Source organism: Pundamilia nyererei, unplaced genomic scaffold (genome assembly GCF_000239375.1).
Source record: "Pundamilia nyererei isolate P.nyererei 1_Seehausen unplaced genomic scaffold, PunNye1.0 scaffold00009, whole genome shotgun sequence".
NCBI classification, from domain to species: Eukaryota; Metazoa; Chordata; class Actinopteri; order Cichliformes; family Cichlidae; genus Pundamilia; species Pundamilia nyererei.
In genome coordinates, this window is record NW_005187410.1 from 6,143,457 (window position 1) to 6,169,392 (window position 25,936).

Below are 25,936 nucleotides of genomic sequence, written 5' to 3' on the forward strand. Positions count from 1 at the left end.
TCATGGATTTTTTTTTTCACATTCTGTCTCTCACAGTTGAAGTGTACCTCTGGTGCAAATTACTGACCTCTGTCATCATTTTAAGTGGGGGAACTTTCACAATCGGTGGCTGACTAAATACTTTTTTGCCCCACTGTATCTTGCTGTATTATCCTCATTGAGCTGAAGTAAGCTCTGATTATTGCTGAAAAAAAAACCCCCATCTGAATGGAATCCGTATAGTGTCATGAGAAACAGCAATGTAGAGTTGGGAATCATCGTCATAAATCTAAAACTATTGGCACGTCTTTTGATGACAACACCAGAAAACAAGCATGAAAAACAGTGAAAATAAAATGTCCCAGGATCGAGCCTCGTGTCACTATGGAAGTTTGTTTCGAACACTGAAAAAAAGAAAGAAATTGCAGGCTAAGTCTTCTAAATAAAGGTGGTATGGTATGGTATATCAAAAAAGTGTCTCGAAATGTAGACTTACTTTTGTAGAACTCTGACAGACAAAAAAACAAAAGAAAAAACAACAGTGGTGGAACAATCTTCTATATGTCAGTTGATGGGTTTATTTTTTTGAGGCATATGTATTTTTGGGGCACAATGAAAATGCTATCTAGCTGTGAATTAGGACCTGTTGTCTGTGGGCCGTCTATGACAATACAGTCAACTGTGACCTGCACTGGGGTCAGGTAGAACAAGGACAGGGATTTTTATTTATTTATTTATTTATTTATTGGTCTATTCAAGTCGATACCAACACCATTTACAATCTCTATCCCTACTAAAGCCATTTCTGTGCTCTGATGGGCCCAAAAGCCTGATTGGAAGTTTTCCAAAATATAGTATGAGTAAAGAAAATAATTTAGCTGCTCAAAAACCTCTGAGCCTAAACGTTTAAGGGGACCGTTGAATTAAGCTTGTTTTTCTTTAGCTGTTTTACCATAGTGGCCTCATATGCAGTTGTTTTTAGGCTAATATAACATATCACTTCTCGTGTTAGTGATAGCAGGCCTGGAGGTGGCTATCTAGTCCCTGAAGTCTGCTGCAAACATTTCTAACCTGGTTCTTAATAAATGGATGCACCAAAACATGACCTACCCTTGACCCACAAAAACATGTTTTAATAACCTGCAGGTTAACCACTCACACAGATAACTATGGTGATGAGCTTACTGGCAGTATCCCCATTATGCAGCTTTATTCACTCCACACAAAATAGGCGACAGCCTCCAAGTATTACTTTGAACTTTATCAGCAGGTGTAGTGAAACTGGCAAACCAAATCCGTAATCTTTTTAAAGCGTAGCACAACTCAGCCAGGTAACACTTCACTTCTTATCCCAATTAGTCACACCACTGAATATTCATAGCAAAACGGCGTTCAGATCTTTAAACTCTCCCCTAAAAGCTGTTTAATTCACTGAATAAATCATCCGCAGCCAAGGCGTAATTAGTGTCGCACTAAGAGACTGCGAAAGTTGAGGTTCTGAGGTGGCTCACAGGCAAACACTCACAAACAAACCAAACTCTGCAGATGAGGGCGTTGTCTAAGGGCAGTTTGCTGTAGTGGCTCCTCAAACACATGTTGTGATCCAGAGGGCACTAATGCGAAGTTCAGAGGGTAGCGGAGGCTACACAGTCACATCACTGCACTGTACAAAATGAGAAAACATGAAAACATGATGTCACAGCAGGCGTTACCTTGTATCCTGAAAAAATGTATTCTGAATGTTTTTTTTTTAAAGAAATCCTGTGTTATCTAGAATCATTTGCAACATTTAGTGGTTTTACTTTTATTATTTTTTAAGGCAGTCGTCCACAGGCAGTACTTACAAAATTAAAGCAGTGAACGTTTTAAATGGCCAAGTGTGCCAGAAAGGCTGAAATCAGCTGTTTTAAAAGGGACTCAGCGAGGGGGAGAGCAAGGGATCAGTAGGGCAGCGGGGCTTTATCGGTCAAAGCTTCAGCCATAGTCGCCTTATATCACGCTTCTGTCTGACCCTAATATTCTCTGCCACTCGTGTTGGCCTCTGGGCCACAAACCCAAATGGACAAACATAACTGTCTAAAATATGCTGAGTCTCTCAATCTTTGTGCCACAGGACACTGCAGTTGAATTTGAAGCAAATTGTCAGACACGCTCTCTGTTCTGCTCTTCAGTGCATCTTTACCATCTCATCCAAAAAAAAAAAGGACTGGCTGTGTTTTTTCAGACATGTATCATCAGCCAAATGTTGTTCGGATTGCTCAAGATGCTTCAGTCCAACAATTTAGAATCAGATTGTAACAGTAACATTTTCGATATGATAGCTAGATAGATCAAAAAATCATAGGCAAAGCACTTTTTTTGGGTTTTCATTCTTCTTTTCTTTGTTTTCTTTTAGTTGGAGTTCAGATGGATGGTTTATGACAAAGTAGCACAAAAGTGCCAAAGGAAAAAAAACAGCTATATGGATGTTCAAATCTAAAACTCTTAAGTAGATATTCAGATCAACAGCAGTTCACCTGGGCTCACTCTCACTCACCGGGAGGCTCACCCATTTTTACCCATTAAGTTGTATCTTTTCTGTGGCAGCAAACATGCCTAAGCCTGACCCTGAGTGGAAGTGACAACATACTTTATTTTATGTATCACTCTCAGCAAAGGCACACTGACTCACTCTGAAGAGCCTTATAAGTTGTGGCATTTTAATATAGGATCCTTGGTACTTGATTGTGGAAACACAAGTTGTAGCTTGAATGAATTTTCTCAACTAGAATCAAACACTATTTGTATTCTGTGTATGCATTTATTTATCCTTTGCTACCTGCCATTCTTATTACCTGTTTTTTATTCTCCGATTCTCTAGTTCATGTTCCGAGCAGTGAACTAGATAAAAGACTCTCCTTTTAACTCTTGGATCATTTTGCCTATACTGTGATTAAAATGCAAAATCTGAGAATTGGGCAGTTTTTAGTTTATTTACTTTTGTCGAGCTTTTATTCTTTTTAATGCCAGCAGGTGTTTATATAATATATTTGATGTTGGTCTTGTCTAACATCAAAAATGCATGTTTTACTGATCTCCATAACAGCAAATTGTGCTATTTTCTTTTATCCAAACTTTCAGATCCGCATGAATAAGTGTGAGGCCTCCCTGGATCAGAGAGAAAGCTAATTGGCTCTTGGTGGTTTTCAGTAGAGGTGTTTGATCTGAGGTATTTCATTTATGAAGAGTAGTTCTTCCTCCTTGGGTTACTAGACCTTGTGGTGATCTGCGAATGCAATGGATATGTGGCATTGAGGCATTTTTTAAACATCTGAACCATTTGAAATTCCAACAGCCTCCTGCTTCGGCACTTTGGGCATTACTAACAACATAAGACAGATCCTGTTATCATGACATGTTAAAGTCATGCTCTTCTTTTAAGATAAGTGCATTAACTCTTTATTTATTTGAATTGGACGATACTGTTAAAATGTTTGACCTCACATGAATTGCATCAATTAGAGTGAGCATTTAGCTGCTGAACTGGTTTGAAAGGTCAAAACAAATGCACTGTACAGTATAGGAATTATAATGTGCAGCTGTGATGCAGAGACCTCATCTGGGGAGGGGACACATAAGGTCCTCACAACTCTTCAGCTGCTCTTGCTACTCCTCTGTTGCATATAATGTGCACATGATGTGTTGCCAGCTTTTATTTAATCCTTCCTGCTCTTTTCAACCTTTTCTCGCTTTATGGAAAGACCCACATGTAGCTTGATCAGACTGTTTTTCGAGCAATTCTTAGAATCCAGATCCATCCTTAACTAGAAATTCTTGTGCCTTTGCTACTAAGCACACACACAAACATCACAAATCCTCTCACATTCCTCTTTCCACTCTCATCACCCACAACCACCGCCACCCATGTCCCTCCCTCCCTCTGCCCCTCGCTCTGGCTCTCTCTGCCTCTCTCCAAAGCTGTTGTTACTGTGCGGCTCCTGCACATCATTCCAGCGCGATGGAAATTAAATGAAGGTGGCTTAACGCAGCTAACAGAGGCATGCTTTGAAGGATGTAACCAGGGGAAGCTGCGCTGCCAGATCCTTTTCCATGGGCTATGGATTTGTGTTGCTGAGGCGAGGACACGGGAATCACTCAGCCATGCAGAAGCACAGACAACAGGACTAATCTCTCCTCCTGACTTGTGGAAGCTCCACTTTTTCCCCCTTAAATTATTTATTCTCTATTGCCAAAGAGTGTGAGGGATAATGGGGCCGGAGTGAAGTAGATGGTGAATCTGTAGCCTTGACTGCAGTCTGCAGCACACATGGATGTGTTCAGCTTTGTGAAGATGCCAAAGCTGTCAGGGTGAGTCCAACGAATGCTGCTATGAATTTGCCAGTCTGTGGATTTGCTTGTTCGTTCTGAAGCAGCCGGCGTTTTGTATGTTCAAAGGCATGATTCAGATCACATGTTGAAAGTGTTATTAAAAATGCTGAGTTATTGATTTGTTCAAGAGAGCAAGTTGTGCAGTCACGTATGATGTGAAATGAATGAGCAAGTGAGAGAGATGGCAGTGGGGGTGGATGCAATTGGTGATGCGATTCATGTGTCTAAACTGTACGTATCTAAGTTCATAAATATTGCAGACAGTGGACACGGTTACTGCTCGAGTATTATGTAATATAAGGTAACCATAGATATTATGAAACATGAGAAGAAGCAGCAGAGGATGTTGCAAAATTTCAGATTATTCCAGGAAATTGAGTCATAGCAGTGATTGCTGGTTCTCAGCAGAGTTTTAAGTCATTTTCATTTTGAGTCAGTTTAGGGTACTGATCATAGCTTTCTCAAATGTTTTAATTCTGCCTAGAGTTATGACATATGAGTGTTTTTTTATCTTTAAAATCAAAATACCTGTGCCCTGAACAGGAAGAACATTTACAGTTGCTAAAGAGCCGTTTAAATCATGACACTTTGCAATTAAAATTAAAAGACAGCACATTTCGGTTTACACATTTACTTCCTTCATGTGGGTCATTTTCATTTGTGACAGATTCATAGTTTCATATTGGTTTTGTTTTAGAAGAAGTCATTAGAAGCAATGATAATGCAAAGCATAGATTAAAATAAGTCCTGAGGAATTCATTCGTCGACGGGGCTTACACCTCACCTTGCGCGCACATGGGTCTGCTAGATTGAGTTGATCTCCCCCAGTGGACATTAATCCTCCTAGGGGATTTGGCTCCATTAGAGGCACCACGGACCACTGATGAGAAGAACAGCTGATCACAAACAAGATACATTAAACAAGCTACTGTGTGTCACAGAAATGTATATTAGGAGCGTGTCATTTCACTTATGAGTCATCACTGAACTGCACTGGCAATTTTTCATTAGTTCTTTGTTTATGGAAAAAGACATGCATCAAAAATACTAGCGTTGCACCTCAGTATTCGGTTTATTTACGAGGCCCTTTTTCATAACATTTCAGCTGGAAATCAAACAGGTAGCAGTGATTTTCCATCGTCGTACGGAAACACTGCTTTCTATTTAGTATCCCTCCATGGCAGCAATGATGCGGCTCCCAGTGGACCACCACCATCACTGCATCCTGTCACTGTTAATAATGCCACACAATGCTAACCCTGACTATGAGTTACCACTTCTACAGAAGCATTCCCCTCCCTTTGTTGTTGCTGATGTTTGTCTCCCTCTCATCTACCATTAGGAATTTAAGTCAGCACGAGTCTGTATTTCACAGCGAAACCCACTGTATTTATTCAGAGAGCTACAAGAAAGGCAAGAAAGGCTCCCCTCATTGTCTCTTCCTCCTGCCTTGCAACACCCCCAGATGTGTCTGCTATCAGAAACAAAGGGATGATATAGCTTTCATTTTCTTCTTTCTCTGTTGTTTTAAAAAGCAAGCTAGCATTTCCACTTGTTTAAGGTTTTGTAACAAGATACAAAGCAATAATGTCCTCTTTGAAGTTGCTGCTTTTCTTTAGCTTTTAAGAACTTATTTTCCTTGAAATTACAGTTACACTTTTGATTTTCTCTAAATATAAGCAGCAGCAATAGGCAGACAGGGCTTTCCTGAATCAACTGGGTTGCTAAAAGGTGTACAGCAATCTGTAGCTGTTTGCTGAGCATGCTCATATATGAAAAAAACAGCTAGAATATTGTTCACTGCATCTTGTTGGAGCTATATTTAGTCACTCTTATATAAATGATGGCTATGTTCATTAAATGTGCATGTTTTCCCGCAACCAAGTAATGCAGAACAACAGCTAAAGCTAATTTACTTGGACTGTGTGACTTCATGCTTGTGCTGCTCACTTGGATCATTTCTGGCTGTGTTTTCCCAAAAAAAATCTATAATGTGACCCATTGTTCAACATGTTTTGACTGCAAACTTTATTCACAGGAAATCACTGGTCTGGACACAAATTGATTAGCCTAAATGTTCATCAGAGTACACACAGACCAAAAGATCTGTCATACTTAGCGTTCAAATCAGAAGCTCTCAGGGAAGAGTAGAGCAGAAAGGACTCTGGGTCAGAAATGGTAGCCAGCTGGCTGGTGGATGAGGTCTTAGGCAACTATTTATTATGTTGCGTGCTGTAGAGCTTTTAGCGTAAAAGCAGTGAGTAGCACAAAGAGGTGCAGGAGCATTCATGTCTAGTTCAGCACCCACAGGGTAAGTTCATCACTATATTTGGTTAATGCTTTCTATAGAGAGCTGTAGCACAAAGGATGGCTGGGGGAAATGCAGTGTAATAACAAAAAACACAGATTTCTTTATTTAGCTTTGAATATCTTTTACTGCTGGATTTATCATTTCAACCAATTCAATCAAATGTAGTAAGGTCTACTACTCGGCTGGGAAACGCATTGTGTGTATGCAATCATGCACATTAAGATTCTGATTAGATATTTAGTGATATGCTCTGTGTTTCCTACATTTTAAGTGCTACTGCAGACTATATCCAGCTTTCAAATAGTAGCTCTTTTGTAAGATAATGGTGTTTTGTCATTTAACAGGTAAACAGTGGGACATCGAGGTTCCTTTACTCACTGTAACATAGCAGGGGGATCACAGTGGGTGGGCTGTTTCCCAGATGCTTTTTTATACCCACCCAGAGGAGATTAACTAACCAAAAAACGTTTCTATATAGAGGCACCAGAGAGCTGCTCAGGATAGTGCGGTTGCCCATGGCAACAATATCAGTGCTTACGAAGACAAACACAGAAATACAATATTCATTTAGAGTAATGGGGAAAACAGACACTCTTATTCTGGAGTGAGTGTTATTGTGCAGACAATTTCAATATTATTGTATAATGGCATTATATGGGACAGAGAAGAAATTTTAATCACCCAGGCAGTTTGATTTTTGGCTGCGTTAATGCGATGTGGTCATGGGAAAGTCATTTCTTGCAGAGTAGAAAAACAGTGATTTCTTCTCTGACGTCAAATAGATGCAATGTGGAGCAGCAAAGAAAGCATTTATGTACATAAAAGCGAGCAGTTTGTTCAAAGATTAGTAGTTACGTAGCAATAGCCTTCATTTTAATTTTGGTGCGTATACAGCAGCACACAATATAAATCACAGGCTGGACCGTGCTCTTTTGTGCTTTCGTATCGATCAAAGAATTAGAGCCAAGGTGGTGGTTTGGCAAGTCGAGCAGAGGGCAGATGTTTACTGAAACAAGAGGCAGTCTCTAAAAGAGGAGCAAAGGAATAGGGCCTTTAATCAGAGTGGTTCCACTCTGTCTGAGCCACTCTGCTCTACTCCCTGGGCTCTCTCCCAGGAGATGGTCATCTCGTCTGCTGTCTCTCCACTGATTTCATATCCAAACAGAATCACATTAGTGGTCTATCTATGCATAACTGTCTGTTTAATTCAAGAGCACTGAGAAAGCACAATCAGTGCCTCTTCACAGTGTGCCTCGAATCATATTTGTAACACTCCCCTTTTTGTCAAGCAGGTAGAGTTGAACAAAAAGACCCACTTATTGTTAGATTGACCCCACTGTTGACCTTAGAATAAGGTGATGTCAAATTTTAATAGCTATAAAATTGTTTTAATGCTGCTAGCAAGGTCATTTTGATCGTGGGAATATATGAAACTTGTGTCTTTAAGAGTCTTTGTCTGGCAGAAAATGCTGAACGGTGTGCTGAGAGAAAAATGCTTTTTTAATACAGTAAATGCTGTAAGACAGAATCCCTGTATCACACTAATCTGGCTGCTGAACAATGTGATGATTTATTCAAGATGGCATATGCAAAGGAAATTAGTATGGCTCTCTCAACCTGGGGATATTCGCTTTCTCTTGCCTGGTGCATGCTGGGAAATGTGTAGGAAACAAAAAGGAAATGCAATAGGTTCGGGCCCCCTGGGAAATGGCACATAAACATCAGTAAAATTTGGCTGCTGCTTCCAAACAGGAGTCTTTGTTGCAAAATAGACTTGTGAGAGCAAAAACACATCTATATGTATATGTATATGTATATCTATATGTGTGTGTGTGTGTGTGTGTGTGTGTGTGTGTGTGTGTGTGTGTGTGTGTGTATCTTGAATACCACAAATACCTCATGAATAATTACTTTTCTTTTTTTCTCTGTATGCATAATGGCCCACGTGTGGCACCAGAACGTGGTTTCACATAGCCAACCCTCATCAAGATTGTCAAAGTAAATTATTTAAACTAACTGGAATGCCTGTGTTGGAATGCTCTTCTTAGTTGTTGCTTGTTTATAATGCATAGTTACTCCCTACATAAATAGGACTTCAGCATTCATATAACACTGGATTGCTTCTATGAAGTGAAAGTGAACTCCTGTGATTAAGCAAGGGTCACACTGTTCATGCTTTTTTTCTATGAGGCACTGAAAAGTGATCTTTTTGCCATCACCAGGACAGAACAATCCAACTGCTGACTGGAACATCTGCTCTGAAAACAAGGCAAATTCACAATTGAGCAACATTCTGTTGCGTTTATCTAGTTTAGATTATAAAACCCTGATGTTATTTTCTGTGTTAGCAAAGTTTTTCATGAGGAGAGCCTAATTTCCCTATTCCTTTTAAGTGTTCCTTTGGCGCTCTTTTAAAAAATGTTTTTGGCTGCTACATGAGCTCAATCCAATAACATGAGCTCAATCCAAAAGCATGCACAAAATACAAAAAAGGCCTCTGTGCATTTTGTGGTTTTAGTGTAATTTATGCTCTGAGAAAGCCTACATTTTGCCTCCCAAATTCTTGTTCTAATTGTCCTCACTCTGACTCTTGGGTAACCTGTTCATGAATTGTGCAGCATGGCTTGCCTACTTAGCGCTTGATTACTTAGTCCGATGTGACTGTGCAGGCATTATTTATTGATGCTCACTGAGGAAGATCGGTTTCACTGTCCACCAGTGGGTGAACCTTTTCAGACGCTTTGTTAAGCTGGAGCGCTGCGACGTAGTGGCATAATGGTCCTCCTGTCTGCAGACAAAAGAAATCAAAGATCACAGTATCTATCACTATGCTGCTGATACATTGTGGCATAGAGTTAGGAAATGGATTTTTTGGAGCAAATCATTACTTCAGTCATATATTTTGAAGGCACCGCATCTGGAACTGTAAGTAATACACTTAATTGTGGTGTAGACCTTTGGAAAAAATGTCAAGCAGATCACTGCTGACGATGTAGTGTTGGGAAAAAATATCATAATTTTACAATATTATGCACTTGTTGGATTTTTTGAACATCTCCTGAGAAAAATGTATAAATCTTCAACATCAGACAATGCCTGTGTTAAAATGGCTGCTAGTACAATGGTGGGTACAAAGAGGACTCGTCAATGAGGTGGCTCCAACAGCGTCAGACAGTATCTAGTTGTGTCCACACACATCATATGAGCTGCAGGAAATGTTCTAAATATACACCATCGAGGCCTGTTCCCAGCTAATGTACTGTAGGTCAAATAAATCCATATCTGTGTGGAAACACTAATAACGCCAAAACGCACCACTGCATTGTTAAAGTAAATCACATTGCTTCACAGGCAGACGTAAAATGTGGTACCCAAAGGAAAAACACCATTTTCACTGCAGAATTCAATTTTTGAAATGAATTAAATATGACTTAATGCATCCAGCAGCACTCAGATGTGTGTTTTTATTAGGGTAGCTGACTTGAGAACTGTGCTCCAGCTTTTATTGCATTACTTTGTCGTGGACTACCTGTTTGCACCAACTAGCTTTGCAGTGCTTTGTGGCCTTTCTTTCAGCTTACACGTGTTGATGAAATGGTAATACTTTATCAAGATCTCATGAAATAGACATGTGCATACACACACACGCCCACTAGGACGCACTCTTTCATACAGACACAAGCACACCTCGCACGCATTTTATTATCATTGGTACAGTAACTGGGGAAACATTTAGAGGGAAAGAAAGAGGGGCTTTGAATAATGAATGCGAAGAGCCCTGTTACACGGCAGACAAGCCTTTGAAGTGACACAACTTACTGCCACTGCTTTCATACCATCACCAGTGTGCAGACACAAAGACAGAGATAGAGGGAACAAAAGAAATGGGATGCAGAGGAAAAGACAGATGGAAGCATTTTGACCAATTACGGTTCTCGTGAACACCTTCACTCTGCCAACTTCTAACTGTGCAGAACTTTGTTTTGCTGGTAAGAATCAGAAAATCAGCTGAAACCGAGATTTAGACTGCTGCTGTCTTCCAGATAATAGGCTAAAATGAACTGTTTTGAGGATGGCGGTTATGGCTGGTTATATTCTCCGATAAACTTTATCAAATCGTCTTGGCGTTGAGCAAATCAAATAAGTACTTCATGACAGAATTCCCCTGGGCTTCTTTTATAAAGAATGTACTGACATCTAGAAATAAAACCAATTTCATGCCTCTCAAAGCACAAGAGTGAGGCATGACAACTCCGCCTGTGTGTCGAGCTTACGTAATTAATTTGATTTGTATGCACTCAGTGAACAGTGACTATGGAACATTGTTTATCGCGCAGGAATCGGACAATCTCTTATCACTTGGGCTGAATCGCTTTTTATCTGTGCAATTTATTTATTCCATTAAGATTCAAAAATCTCTGTTTTTAGTTACTCTGCCGTTAGACTAGCCGATCTGACCATTTTTGCACAGGTTTTAATGAAACCACAAATGATTACAAAAAGTGGAGCTAAGCTTGATTTGACTCCGCTTTCTGCCTCCGCAGCCACAGGACCAAATCCTCAGGCTGGCCGCCCCCTTCAGGGACCTGGAGTGCTTCACAGGGACCCCCAAATGGATGGGACATGGGCACCAACAGAGAGGGGCGTGACTGCTACATCAAGTAAGTGCCCTATGTTTAAAGAAAGTGAGGGGGAGCTCGCTCTGTTCCAGATGTTTCAGACGCTTTGCCAACCTGTGATTATTCCAGCCACGTCACTGCCTCCACACTGTCTCCATCTGTGCATTCAGAATACTGATTTTCTGCTCCCTCCGCTGCTGCGCACACTCTGCCCCTGCCTACTCTCACTCTCTCTCACGCTCTCACACACACCCACAATACTCCTCATGCAGTCTCCCAAATGCAGAAGAGGGCTTTTGAGAGCGCAAGTGTGTGCATGCTGCTGTTGTTGTTGATGATGACGATGAAGAAATTCACCTGTGCATGGGCTTGTTTTGATCTGAGAGTCTTCACATTCCTCAGAGGATGCAGGGTTATAGTGTTATCAGCGTAATTGATCCTTCTTAACTGGCACTTGTGGAAATCTGTACTGACAGGTAAAAAGAAACTCTTCACTGGCTCTTCGTGTGTTTGCGTGTGCAGTAGTGTAACAAGTGTTGCTGTTATGTTGATTTGGTCGGGATTTTTACTATTTCGTCAAAACATAAATTAGACATGCTTTTAACAACCTAATCTATACTAACCGTTTCTGGAAAAATATTCTCTGCTTTCATTTGTTCATAGGAGTTTTAATTCTTCTTATTGAATATTATGGGATGTAACGAGTACATTATTAGCACAGCAGGTTTTGTAATACAGATACGTCTTCCAGTTGTGGTAAAAAACAACAACAAATGTTTATTTAATATATGAATAGGAGGTATGCGCTTGTCACACACGGGTTATGGCATGAGAAGCGTGATGTCAGAGGAGTTATATAAGAAGTAAGGAGCAGTGAAAGTGCAGGATGCAGAGTGTGTCTGCAAGAGGCAGATCGTGGAGGCTGTTTTGGCTCCAGCCTTTCCTTTCTAAATTTAAGGAAGATTCATAAATAATCAAGTGGCTATCTTAGTTTGTCAAGCCTCTTAGCTGCCTATGCTAAACTGTTGTATTTCTCAGTGGAATACATGTCTAGTCTGTGTGGGATGAGCACATGAATAAAGCATTTACCAGACAATATGAACAGATTGACATACAATTATTAATGTTGTGTCATTTAAAGCAGCTACAACAATATAGGGATATGTTTTGACACAAGTGGAGAGTTGAATGAGTTACATTAACTCATTCATGTAACTGAACCTGAGATGGGAGGGTGTTATTGGGATTTTTGTTGATGACCTTTTAGGCCAAAATTAGACTGCAATAGTGAGAATCGGCCCAGCATTTCTTGCTGTCGCTTTTTGTTTATCTTCTTCTCCGTAAAGCTCACAGTGCAGCTTGTGCACTATGCGGTAGAGCTACACTAGCAACTAATGGGTATGATTACAGACCAGTGGATGCATGGCTGTCCGCACAATGGGACTCTAGCCATGTTTAGCAGGTGGCCATGGAGAGGAGGCGGCAGCATTCTTCCTGAATGCACAGGTCCATATGGTTTTGATTTGTGCACAATCTGCTGAGGTTGTCATTCCTGAGATAAAACGGACACATAAATTCAAACTAAATGTTCCTTTTTGCGATACAGTATGTAATAACTGTAGTTGTCATATGATGACAGACAAAATGTTTCAGTCAATGCTTTGGAGTATTAAAGGCAGGGACAAAATGCATGACTTTAAGAGGAAATTTCGAGGTTAAGAAGCTAAGGAGGCCAGCATACGGTTAATTCGTAAGTTTTGTAAATGCTGCAGTTTATAAAAAGCTTATTTGAATTTCTTTTAAATGCATCACTTAATAATTTATGGAATATTCTATACTCCTGAGTCGTGGGAGTACACTGGAGGTAGTATATTAATTTAAGATTATATGTTTGCAAACTGAAATAAAATGTATTAAACAATCTGTACAAAGAAATGTAATATCTCTGTTTAAAAAGACTACCTATCTAGGGAAGTAGATGTGACAGATACATTTTCCTAATTAGCTATAAAATAACCGAATACATTTTGCCCTTTTAATGATTTTAAGTAAACGTGGAATGATTGTGCAGAAGCAAATAGATTTTAGAAAAAAAATGGCCAGGTCCACGATACAAGTAGTTGACATAATGGGACTCATTATTTTTAACTAAGCTTCGGTTTTCAGTCTTGTTACATCAGACTTTGCACATTCTGCCCACAGTCGTTCTGCCTGCCAATACTACTGTATCACACCACCAGGACAAGAGGTCCCTGTGCTTGTTTGGTCATTTAATCAATTATTTTTAAAATGTAGATGCAAAATGGTATTCAGTCTGTTGATTTTGTAGTGTAATATGGGATAACTGTATGTTGGTTGGTTTTGCAACTTTTAATTGCCAGTGGAAGACTTGAAGCTGTAATTTCTTTTTTTTAAACAAACACGATAGTCTCCTAATTGCAAATACATGTATAATGGCCACAGCATAATATAGCACAGTCAAGGTAATTAGTATACAGTGCATACATACACAAATCATACAAAAATCTTGACCAACCGTGAATCAGTGTGCCATTGAGAATGATTTATAGAACCAGTTTATAGACTTTTATATTAGAATTACAACTTCATGTAGAAAAATATCCTCTATCTGAAATGTTGTGTAAAGGTACACGAAAGAATTCAATTCTAGTTTAGGACTAGGCTGCTACTACTAACAAACAAACAAACAAACAAACAAACAAAGAAAAACACAAAACCATTTTGGTTTTCTTTTGTTATCCGTTCAGCAGCTGAATTTCACCCTAATGGAACATCACATGTTAATTAGCCTGGGAAGAAGCGGCTGAATCCTCCACTTCCAAAATATCAGTTGACAGTCATTTAACATCTTTGAACTTGTCAGCAACTTGCTGTTGCTGCCTTTTCATTGCATTGGGAATGCAACTGACAGATCTCACTGTGTCTTTGTGCCGTGAAAGATTAATTGTTAGTATTTACTGGTGAACAGTACATGTGTCAAGAATAACTGTGAATTACACACTGTCTGCCCACAGCTTTAATTAACCAACATTGTTGGCACCATATGGAGTTGCTGCCGCTGCTGCTTTTGCAGCCAGGGAGAGCAGAGAAACACTGTAAAAAAAATTTTAAAAAATCTGATCACAGAATATGTGAAACGTACATGCTGGCTTTTCACATCTTTTGAGTTCAAAAAGCTAATATAACGATGATACTCTTACAAAGATTGAGAAAATTCATTTTACCATGGTAACTGAAGCAAAACGTTTGATAAGGTTAGAGTCTTGATTCGCAGCCAGCTATCAATGGTAGCAATATTAGTGAATCTTAAAAATGAAACTGTTTTACTGTGCGCCTGTCATCTACAACAAAAGTTTATTGCTCTAAAATGGTAAGGTACTGCAGCTATGTAGCTAATCAAACACCATTTCTCATGCTGAGCAGGTTCACAGCCTACATGTATTCTGAATTAAGCTTTTTTGGATGCACTGCAGAGCTACAGCAAACTGTTTCATATAATATTTTACTGTAACAACCCCTGTGAATAATGAAAGCAGGCTAGATTAATCACCTCAGCACTCTCGATCATGGTGGCCCATTAGCTAAACCCTAACAATGTTCTCAGCCACACAAACCATAGAAACCGCATTCACAACGTGCATCCACAACAGTATAGATCTAAACATCATGACATCATAAGAATAAATTCATGTTTAAGCCTAAACCCTTTAAATTTGCATGAGTCTTTGCAGGTAATAAACGTACTGGCTGCTACAGTATTTCATCCTCGAGAGAGGTAATGCAACATAATTCTGCCAGACGTGTAAGTCCCCACTCATGCAAAAGAATGAGACTCTACGTAAGACCTAATATTTTGTTCTTCGAATGCATCAATATTTACATTGTCCGACTGTATCACAAAGGATGGAACATTGCTGTAAGAAAAAAAATGCAATGTCTGGAGGAAAATTCACTGACATGGCACTCTATATTATAACTGTCCTGGATCTTTATTAGTCTGGCAAGGAAACACATGCCTATTATTTAACACATTTAACACAACGGTGTGAGAAGTACAGATTCTTTGTGAGGCATTGCAATGTGAGAATACAAACATTGGAGCCTGATTAGCATCGCCCACACGCTCTATTTCTGCAGCATTGTACACATTCCTTATTCTGAAACAATATGTGGCATTTTGTTTTTAAACATTGTGGGTATTTGGAAGAAATTACAGTTTTGTATACAGTGCAGTTGATGTCTGTCCTCCCATTTTAATTTTTCAATAGCTATCTCTTGTAAGAGCTGTCATTGTTTCTCAGAGGACATTCATTTTAGTGGTTATATTAAGCATTTAACAATTAGAGATGCTGCTATTAATCTACTGGCTTATTTTTATGGTCTGTAAATTGCATTTATTTATTTTTATAAAAATGTCAAGATTACTAATAACCAGCAAAGGTTATTTAGGATCAATCAAAACCACCCTGCCCTGACAAAAACAGTTAATATCCTTTTTATCCCCACAGCCACGTCTCCCAGAGCAACTCCCTGGAGGAAGTTCGTCTGGACGGAGACAAGTTTGTTCCGCCAGCGCCCCGGAAGGTGGAGATGAGGCGAGACCCAGTGCTTGGCTTTGGATTCGTAGCAGGCAGTGAGAAACCTGTGGTGGTTCGCTCAGTCACGCCAGGTAGCACAATCCAGCTACACAGTGGACTCTACCACAACACAGTGACTCATTCAATCCATGACTGTTACTATATCAACACGAGATGAAAGCCTCCTAAAATGTGGCTAAGAGGAAGACCCAGTGAGACTGTAGTTTACGTCAACGATTCATTGATTTGAACAGTCCTCAATGAGAAAGCATTCATTAGAGCTTTGAGGCCCAAGACAGGAAAAAAAAAAAAAAGGTAGGACCGTGCAAAGTTTGGACCATTAAGTCTTTTTTTGGTGTGTTTTGGCAGGGGGTCCATCAGAAGGCAAACTGATCCCAGGGGACGAGATCATCATGATTAATGATGAGGCAGTCAGTTCAGCACCCAGAGAGAGGGTTATTGACCTTGTCAGGTAATACAGCACTCTTAATTAACTTTAATAAAAACACCCAAACATCCAAAGATTTAATACTTTTTGTACAAAATGACATATTGTAGTTCATTGCACTGTCTTTACTTAAAATTTCTGCTCTAAAATATATAAAACAGTTTACTGCCTATGGAGATACTGTTGATAACTGCAAAAAACATAAAGCACTCTAAGCATACCATCACTGTATTTCTTTATCTTATTCTGATATGCTCAAAAATCAAATATCATAGCTGGATAGATAAAGCAATATAACATTACTCTAGCCACCTGCTTCATTTAGCTGTATGCTGGTGTTGTTGTTTCTTCAAGCGTCTCATTAAATTAATTTCATTCACACAGCTGAGAAGCTGGCACTGAGCCTTTGGTCCTTGCGTGACCTGTGCTGCAGTCTATAAACAGTACATTAGTACAGGGAAAAGTGCCCATGTGGCCACTCCTCTACAGCTCCTGTGGGCTTGAATAGGCTTCTTCTCTGCAGCAAAGCTCAGCACAATGGTGCCAAGACAGGACTGCCAGGTGCACCACTTTGAAACTGTGTTCGTTCTGCTCTTTTCTGACTGTATTAATTGTGTTGTTCATAAAAAACTTCTAAATTTATTGAAACTTAACCTTTCATTATTTTTTTTGTTGCTTTTATCCCGCAGGAGCTGCAAGGAGTCCATATTGCTAACTGTTGTTCAGCCGTACCCAGTAAGTTTCCCTGTCCTCCTTATGAATGAAATCCGATACATTCCACTTGGCTATATGTGCATTTGGAGGTGATTATTTTGTTGACTCTGTGCAAACAAGCCATTAATCATGCCATATGTTAGTTCTGGCACAGCATCGGTAATGCCTGGGCTAAGTGTTAGAGCCCAGTGAACTCACGGGGAGTCTGATTGCTGCAATCTTTCCAAGTTTTCTCGTGTTGTAGTGTTAGATCCTCACAGAACCTCATGTGAACCTGCCACTCCAGCATTTACTAGAGTCACAGAGCACCAGATGGCGGTGAACACACAGTGCCAGGAGCATATATTCAGCCTTTGTTTACAGTTCACATAATAATTCAGTGGGAATGGATTTATGCTTGGATTCCCTCCAAAAATAGACCAAACCGTCAGTGCATGCTCACAACAAGGGAAAGGAAAAATCAAAATATAAACTGTATTTTGACACAAGACCTGTGCTATGTCTTGTGTGGTAGAAAACTGTATACAATGAAACAGTAATCGTAATGTTTATTATAGTTCAGATTTCATCCAGTCATCATGCATTTTGTTTATGCACTTTGCTCAGTCCTGAACACGACAAGCCTTTAGGAACAGCAAGGATTGCAGCTGCAGAAAAGCAGTGTACAATACTTTGAGGACCGAGCTCTTATAATCCTGTCTGTAATTACTTCTGTTTACCAGGGGTTTCTTTGCAGGCTCAATGACATGAGGGTGTCCTCTCTCTTATCCCTTTGCACAGTGCCACCTTAATTGCATCATCAAAGAGAGAGTAATAGGAGGGTGTCATGTTTCAAGAAGGAAGCATGCCCTTGAATTTTGTGAAGTGAAAAAAACCACACACATTTTAATGCCTGTTTTTCCACCTTCTTTTCCTCTAAAAGTCACCCAAATCGGCATTCATCAGCGCAGCCAAAAAGGCCAAGTTAAAGACTAATCCTGTTAAAGTCCGATTCGCTGAAGAGGTCATCATCAATGGACAGGTCCCAGTAAGTCACGTTGAACACTAATTCATTTGTTACACATTGGCGCTTTGAATAGAAGATGGCAGAAGCAGACTTGAATTCTTAAGGCTGGAAGGGTTTTTTTTTTTAGAGATATTAGAAATCCCAAACCGTAAAATGAAATTCTTTATGACTGAAAGACAGAACATTGACAAAAAAGGGGAAACACTGTTGGGTTAGGGTTAGGTAAAGTAAAATGTCAGTATTATTCTGACTCTAAATGCCAGAACTCTGTTGGCTTAAAAATGTTATAGAAGAGAAAATTAAATGGAAACAAACATCATTAGTCACATATTTGTTACAACAGCTGGCACACCATTTTGAAATAAAAAAACAAAAAAGTATTAGGGTGACTGTCATGCATATGCTTATGAGTGACATTTAGCTGTAAATAAGAAGCTCTACCTTAAAAAACAATCTCACCAACTTACAAGTTACCTTCTTCTTGCTTTAAATATTCAAAAACTACAATGTAAAACTGATACATTTTTTAAAGAGCGTTATGTTACACTTCATTTCTTTGTTAGGAAATATTCACCTCCTGAAGTCTTTGTACTATTGCGAGATGAACAGCTATTAGCGAGCTATAGAAGTAGGTGGAAGAAGTTGTGCTAGCTTTGCACAGAGCCAGGTTTACTTTTACCACATTTAGTCTTTACATAAAGCTAAGTCAACTGTCTCCTGGCAGTACATTCATTCTATACAGTGGTGTGAATCTCTTTTTATCACCTCATAAAAGTATGTTTCTCAAAATGTTTTATCTTTTCTTTGATTTCCTTGAGTGTGTCTTCCAGTTAAAAATTTCCCACCCAACCCCAGCTAATGCACCACAGTGGATTATCAAATTAGCTAACTTTCACTTAGAAAAAGTCAAATCTGTTAATCACGTATGTTATATTATATCCTCAGGAAACTGTGAAGGACAACTCCCTTCTTTTCATGCCAAATGTTCTGAAGGTGTACCTGGAAAACGGGCAAACTAAATCATTTAAATTTGACAGCACCACATCCATTAAGGTAGGTGGTGGAAGAGCGCCCCTTCACTATGAAATGCTGTTGCGTAACCTTAAGTGATGTTCATTTTAAATATTGAATGTACATTATAAAGTGGAAAATCCTCTCTTCAGCACAGCCTTCAAAACCTTTCAAGTGAAAGTATGATTCCAAGCAGAAAATGTATTTTAATTAGCTATTTTTCCTTTTTCCCCAAATTATTTTTCTTCTACTTCAGTTAAAAATTCTGATTGTTCAATAACGCTCATGTTTTTTGCATGAGCTAAGCTGTGAAAATGATCTATAGCTATGACACTGAGCTGCGCATGAGAAAGCTGCTGCATCTGCACAGTTTGCTTGTTGTATTAACCGTGACATTGTTTATATGACAGGACGTCATTTTGACCCTGCAAGAAAAGCTATCTATTAAGAGCATCGAGCACTTCTCTCTGATGCTCGAGCAGAGAGCTGAGGGATCTGCCAGCAAACTCATGCTCCTGCATGAGCAGGAGATGCTAACTCAGGTGAGACGGGTGCCATTAAACAGAGCGTCAGTACACAGTCCAAAGTGTATCTCTTTTATAAGTTAAAAATAAAGATGATAAAACAATCCTAGAAAAGAAATTGCAACACTTATATTTGTATTGATTTAACAAAATGTCTTCATTTGGTCAACTTCATAGTCTTTACACCAAACTAAGCTAAGCTAAACATCTCCTGGCTCCATAGCTATCAGAATGTTTTTGACCAAAGTCTTTGACAAAGACATATTTAACTTTTTCAAAAATGTTAAACTACTAATTAAATGACTGTAAATGTTACATAGTACCCTATTGTATTTTATTTTTTGCATGTAATGGATTTTTTCACATGTACTGATCTGAAAGTACAACAATGTACTTGGGGAAATAAGCACTTAATGACTAATAGGACCTTCCTTATCTCTGACTTGTCCTCTAGGTGACGCAGAGGCCAGGGTCCCACAAAATGAAGTGCTTTTTTCGGATCACTTTTGTCCCAAAGGATCCCGTAGACCTGCTTAGAAGAGATGCAGTAGCATTTGAGTACCTATATGTTCAGGTAAATATCAGGAGATACACATAATACATAATAATTAGATGGAATTAAACATTATTTATGTTATTTTAGACAATATTAGGGCCTTGTTTAAGCATGACGACAATTGTGACTGAAGTGTAACCTCTCCCTGTCTGTGTCTTCTCCAGAGCTGTAATGATGTGGTATTAGAGAGATTTGGGTCAGAGCTGAAATACGACATGGCTCTCCGTCTGGCTGCTCTGCAGATGTATATACTAACCATCAATACCAAACAGTCCCAGAAAGTTTCCCTGAAGTATATTGAGTAAGTAGATTGGGTTTTACACTGGAATCAACTACATGTCATCTAATTGAAAGCCTATTTTGCTTCTACCAGCTGTAAATCACACTTAAACTTAAGCCCACTCAAACAATAAAATGATATAATGACCTCACAAGCACTGCTGCAACATCAAAAGATACATCTCTGGTTAGATGATCATTTTGACTGCACCCTATCCATAAACTCCCGCACCGCCTCTGGGTAAATCAATCACAGGAAAAGAATGATTAATTGACTGTTTGTCGTAGTGGATGAGTGACCTTTTTTTTCATTTTTGTTTTTGCGCATCTGCAGGAAGGAGTGGGGTCTGGCGCTGTTCCTGCCTCCCGCAGTGCTGTCTAGCATGAAAGAAAAAAACATCAAAAAAGCTCTCACTCACATCCTCAAGACCAACCAAAACCTGGTGCCGCCTGGTAAAAAGGTAGACTTCTGCTTTCCTCTTTTTGTCTATTCTCTGCAAGTGTATGGCTATTCATCTTCCTCTTTTCCTTGCACCAGATCTGACTCTTGGCTTCCACCTAGTGGAGTATTAAATACTTGAAATAAATCATTCGGGGCTGTTGTGTAGATCAGACTGTGTTGCACTTTTTTTTAACCTAACTAATTTAAGCATTTTCAGCTTGTGCCTTATACTATTTATTTTTTACTCCATTCAGCTAACTGCTTTGCAAGCAAAGGTCCACTATCTAAAGTATCTCAGTGACTTGAGGCTTTATGGAGGACGCGTCTTTAAATCAACACTAGTCGTGAGTAAAACTTTCTTGTCACCTCTCACTGGTTTCACCCTGTTCCACATTGTGCTAATTTACATAACGGCAGTGGTAGTTACGGTGCCTCCTTCTTCCTCTTTACAGCAAGGCGAGAAGCACACAGAAGTAACTTTGCTGGTGGGGCCGAAATATGGCATCAGTCATGTGATTAACACCAAAACCAACTTGGTGGCTCTTCTGGCAGACTTTAGTCATGTCAACCGCATTGAGATGTACACAGAAGATGAAAACAGGGTTCGAGTGGAACTACATGTTCTGGATGTAAAGGTTAACAAAACTTCTGCCTCTTTAAAAGGAGAACAATATGTTGTTTCACAAATACTTTCTGCTTTAACCCTAACAACAGCAAGCCTGCTCTGCAGTCATTATAATCTAATTTTACCACCAACTAGTGCCATTTATTTTGTTCCCTTTGTCTGATTGTGTGCATCTTTCACAGCCCATCACTCTCCTAATGGAGTCTGTTGACGCAATGAATCTGGCCTGTTTGACTGCTGGCTACTACAGATTGCTGGTGGACTCTCGACGCTCCATCTTCAACGTGGCCAAAAACACTGACAGCATGGAAACAAGTATGCCTAAAACTGATCGCAAGATGACTCATCAGAATTGGGTGTTTTTATATAGACTTGTATCAAGTCTTGCTTCCTCTTTGCAGGTCACGCCACGAGAGCAAAGCAGAACTACCAACCCATTGAGTGTACATATAGTACACCCCACAAAGGAGGCGAGGACAGAAACAACCAGAGATGCAGCCAAGAATATTCTGACCAAGAGTGCGATTACCTCGATCGTGGCAGATGTGAAGGCCAGCCAGTCTACATAACTGAGATCCACCAACCCCAGCACTCAATTCACCATGCAGAGAGAGTGGAGTGCTGCAGAGTCTCATGTTCCCAAACATATATGAATGTCCCGAGACCCAAACCCCAAGACTCCTCCAGAAGTGCAAAGGTGTCCTTCATTTTTGGAGACCCACCCTTGGACAGCGTAAACCCCCAAAATCTGGGCTACCAGAGACTGATGGATGAAGGCCCAGAGATTTTAGACAATCACAGCCCCATGTACAGACGTCTCGAAGATGACTATAGGATGATAGAGGATGGGTATCAGTACTCTACCAAAATCTTTGGTCCTACTGAGTGCATCGAGGAGCCACTGCTGCATGATATCTGCTACGCTGAGACAACAGATGACGCAGAGGACGAGGATGACATCAGCTGTGAGGAAGACATGGTGATGAGTGACATTGACAAGCCTACGTTGCTCTCGCTCTCAGGGTCCAGCGATGACATCATTGACTTGACCTCCCTCCCTCCCCCACCGGAGGGTAATGACGAGGAGGACAATGACGTACTGCTGCACTCTCTTAACATGGCCATTGCTGCTCCTCCTCCTGGTTTCAGGGACAGCTCTGATGAGGAGGAGCAGCAGGGGGCTGGGATAAGGGCCCACGGGGCCTGCAATGATATCCCAGTGTCCCTCATAGATTCAGTACCCACCCATGGAGCAGAGGGGCCCGGGAAGCCACTGGATGATGCAGTGGTATCCACCTTACAGGCACTCGAAGCCCTCGCTGCATCTGAGGAACAGAGTCCAGCACAGTCAGAGAGTAGCACAGGTTCTCCTTATACTATTGTAACATTCATCCATTAACATTACACATGTTCCAGCCATTCATTTTGATTTGTTGGTCTTTTTTTTTTTCAATAAAGCCCATTTTGTTCTATGTTTCCATTTGTGAGTATTTCTTCATTCATTTGAGAGAGAGAAAAGACATTTGTGTTCATTATTGTGTCAGTTTGAGATTCATTCCTGTTTTGTGGACCCATTTGTTTTCACAACTGCACAGTACACAGCGTGAAAGCTTTGTTGGTTATTAGAAATAACAGAAAATAGATCATCTTAAATAGCCGTCTATAGACGTCACCAAAATTATTGGTACCCTCAAATGTAAAGACGATTTTTTTTAATCAGTCGAGATTGGCAAATATATCTATTTAAGTCAGCAGTTTCTTTTTTTGGCAGGAACTTTTTGCAGCATTAACACTTCTCAGCAGTTAGTTTCGATTTCTGTTCCTGTTCTCTTAGGTTTCACAGGTGCTTTCCTTCAGTTGTTTATTTTATCTGTGGATGTTCAATCAGCTTACCATCAGGACTCTCAGCAGGCCGCTTTAGAACAACCTAATATTTCATTCTCTTTTATGTTTTACTTTTAGATGCATGTTTTTGAGCCATTATGCCTTCGAAAAGCCATGACCTAGGACTGAGACAGAGCTCTCTGATACTGCTACAGCTAATGTTTTGCTCCTAAAAGCCTCAATAATCTGCTTTTTTAAATTAGTGTCAACATAACCTGTCATGGTAGATGTAACAAAGCAGCCTCATATCAAATGTCTGCACTGGACCCTTTCCCATACCTCACAATGATGATGGGGCTTTTTTTTCTTTTAAAGCCTCATCTTTTCTTTTGTGAAAGCTGTAATTTACTTCCATTTGTCTAAAGGAAATCCCCTCGGAAATAGTATGACTCGGCATCACTTAGAAGCGTTTTAGCAAGTTCCATGTATTTAAGTTTCTCTTTCAGAAATGGGGCTTTCCTGGGTATTCTTCCGGGATCCCCCACTTTCAGTTAGAAAATCATTTACATTTGACCAGATACCATTTTACCTGGAAGACAGCTTGTGTGTATTTTAAGTTTTCTGTGATTTCTCACCCACCATACAGACTACTCCTTCTGTTGAGTCGGTTTTCCACCTGCTGCCTGGTTCAGGGTGATTGGCTACAGTCCCATAGATCTTAAAGTTATTAATAATAATTCCAGCATGACATCAACCTGCTTGGAAACAGTCTGGTAGTCATTGCCTATACTGACACAGTTATTCGTGTCTCATCTGACCATTTTCAAAAGTGCTATAAAGCATCAAACTCTGAAAACACGTATATGCTTACAATATAAATATATTGCAGAATTCCAACAATTTAAATTTTTAAGGGGTATCAATAATTTTGTCATTTTTAAAAAATATTTTTAGAATTGTAAAAAAGCATTTTTCACATGACAAAAAAAATACATGCAGATGTGTATATTTTTATAATTCCAGTGCTGTTTTGGGATTAACTCATGTCTTTATTGTTTGAATGATTGATTGATTGACTGATGTGTGATTGATTGAATTGATTTATTTATTTTTTAATTTACTTTCTTACTTAGTTTTTAATTAGATGCATAATCAACACTTGAATATTTTAAAGACTCTTATGTGGAATGTTGTTGTGTAATGATTTATATTTATTACTAAATGTGTTATTCCCGAGTTAACATTAGCTATCATTTACACGGTAATTTACACTATCATCCGTATAATTATTTGTCACTCTCTTGCAGGCTTGTGATATATTCCATTTGCCTCAAATGAATTTCTTAATGAGGTTTTTGTCTTTCTTTTGTACACAGGTGTAGAAATATCGAGAGCATTTAGTCCGGATTCTTCTGATTCTGGCAATGAGACCAACTCCTCAGAGATGACAGAGAGCTCTGAGCTGGCCACTGCTCAGAGACACTCAGAGAACCACCTGAGAATGCATGTAGCCATGGCAGAAGGATACCACGCCATGAGTGAGGAAAAGACAGAGGTGAGTGCGCCCAGTGATGGTGGAGCAGGAGCTATGCAGTACAAACCCCAGGAGCAACAGGAGGAGGAGGCCAAATCCTCCTCTGTCACCTCCTCACAGATATTTCACTCGAATGGCGGCGAGATGGAGCCAGAGACAATGGAAATAAAATCCGTGAGTGAATACTTCACTAAGATGCACATTGGCTCTCTAATGAGCAGGCAGAGAGGAAAACAGAGAGAGACTGAGAGCAGAATCCAGGGAGAGTCCTGCGATTCTGACAAATCAAACACGGCTTCTCAAGACTCAGCGAAGGAGGAGCTCCCTCATCTTGTTGGGAAATATAACGCTTTCACTGTGAGAGATTCCTATTACATGAACCAACTTGATCTGGGGCGAACTCATTTTAAAGACAGGCATCAAAAATGGCAGCAGAGAGTGCCTGGAAACAAAATGGCTGAGAATCTCGCTCCAGAATGTGTGAGTGACTCACAGGCTTCCCACGCAGACAGGTTGACAGCAAAGGGAGAGAAGCAGGACTTAGATGAAAGAAGCCAACAGTTAAATGCCCATCTCATCTCCCCATCCAAAGGGCCCGTCCCTGCACAGGGCGACGCTGCTTCACAGGATAATGAGCGGCAGCAAACGAAGCTTCCACAGTCGGAGCCAGATGTCTCACGGTTATATGAATACCACGTGAGCAAGCGCATGTCATCAATTCAAAGCGAAGGCATTCATTCTCTCCAAAGCTCGCAGTGTTCCTCAATAGATGCAGGCTGTAGCACCGGGAGCAGCAGCTGTGTCACCCCTATGGACTCTCCCCTTTGTGCCACAGACAATATGCATGTACTGTCCGAATCTTCGCTCAAGGGGCTGAGTTATGTCACTGCGGAGGAGAAGGCTTATGGGGCCCACGGGCAAGGGAAGGTCAGCCACTCTATGGACCCCACCCTGCTGAGGAAGATCCATGCAGCTACCAGTGCTGAGCCTGGGTTTGGAATTACACGGGACAGCAGTCACAGAATGCCCAAGATAAAAGAAACCACAGGTAAACTTAAACAGGAGGGTGAACCTCTAATCTGTAACCTGGTAAGATCA

At 40.0% G+C, this 25,936-nt stretch overlaps 1 protein-coding gene across 2 annotated transcripts in view; it reads left to right on the plus strand.

Moving 5' to 3' along the window:
• Window positions 1–25,936, plus strand: part of LOC102209884 (FERM and PDZ domain-containing protein 4) — a 31,964-nt gene that overhangs the window by 2,773 nt on the left and 3,255 nt on the right. For both annotated transcript variants that reach the window (XM_005723576.1, XM_005723577.2), the window contains exons 2-16: window positions 11,203–11,319; window positions 15,807–15,967; window positions 16,245–16,347; window positions 17,013–17,058; window positions 17,960–18,064; window positions 18,989–19,096; window positions 19,465–19,596; window positions 20,033–20,152; window positions 20,299–20,435; window positions 20,748–20,874; window positions 21,110–21,199; window positions 21,308–21,490; window positions 21,663–21,795; window positions 21,882–22,844; window positions 24,681–25,886. In XM_005723576.1, coding sequence (XP_005723633.1) covers window positions 11,203–11,319; window positions 15,807–15,967; window positions 16,245–16,347; window positions 17,013–17,058; window positions 17,960–18,064; window positions 18,989–19,096; window positions 19,465–19,596; window positions 20,033–20,152; window positions 20,299–20,435; window positions 20,748–20,874; window positions 21,110–21,199; window positions 21,308–21,490; window positions 21,663–21,795; window positions 21,882–22,844; window positions 24,681–25,886 — 3,731 coding nt within the window. The remainder of the gene's footprint in view (window positions 1–11,202; window positions 11,320–15,806; window positions 15,968–16,244; window positions 16,348–17,012; window positions 17,059–17,959; window positions 18,065–18,988; window positions 19,097–19,464; window positions 19,597–20,032; window positions 20,153–20,298; window positions 20,436–20,747; window positions 20,875–21,109; window positions 21,200–21,307; window positions 21,491–21,662; window positions 21,796–21,881; window positions 22,845–24,680; window positions 25,887–25,936) is intronic.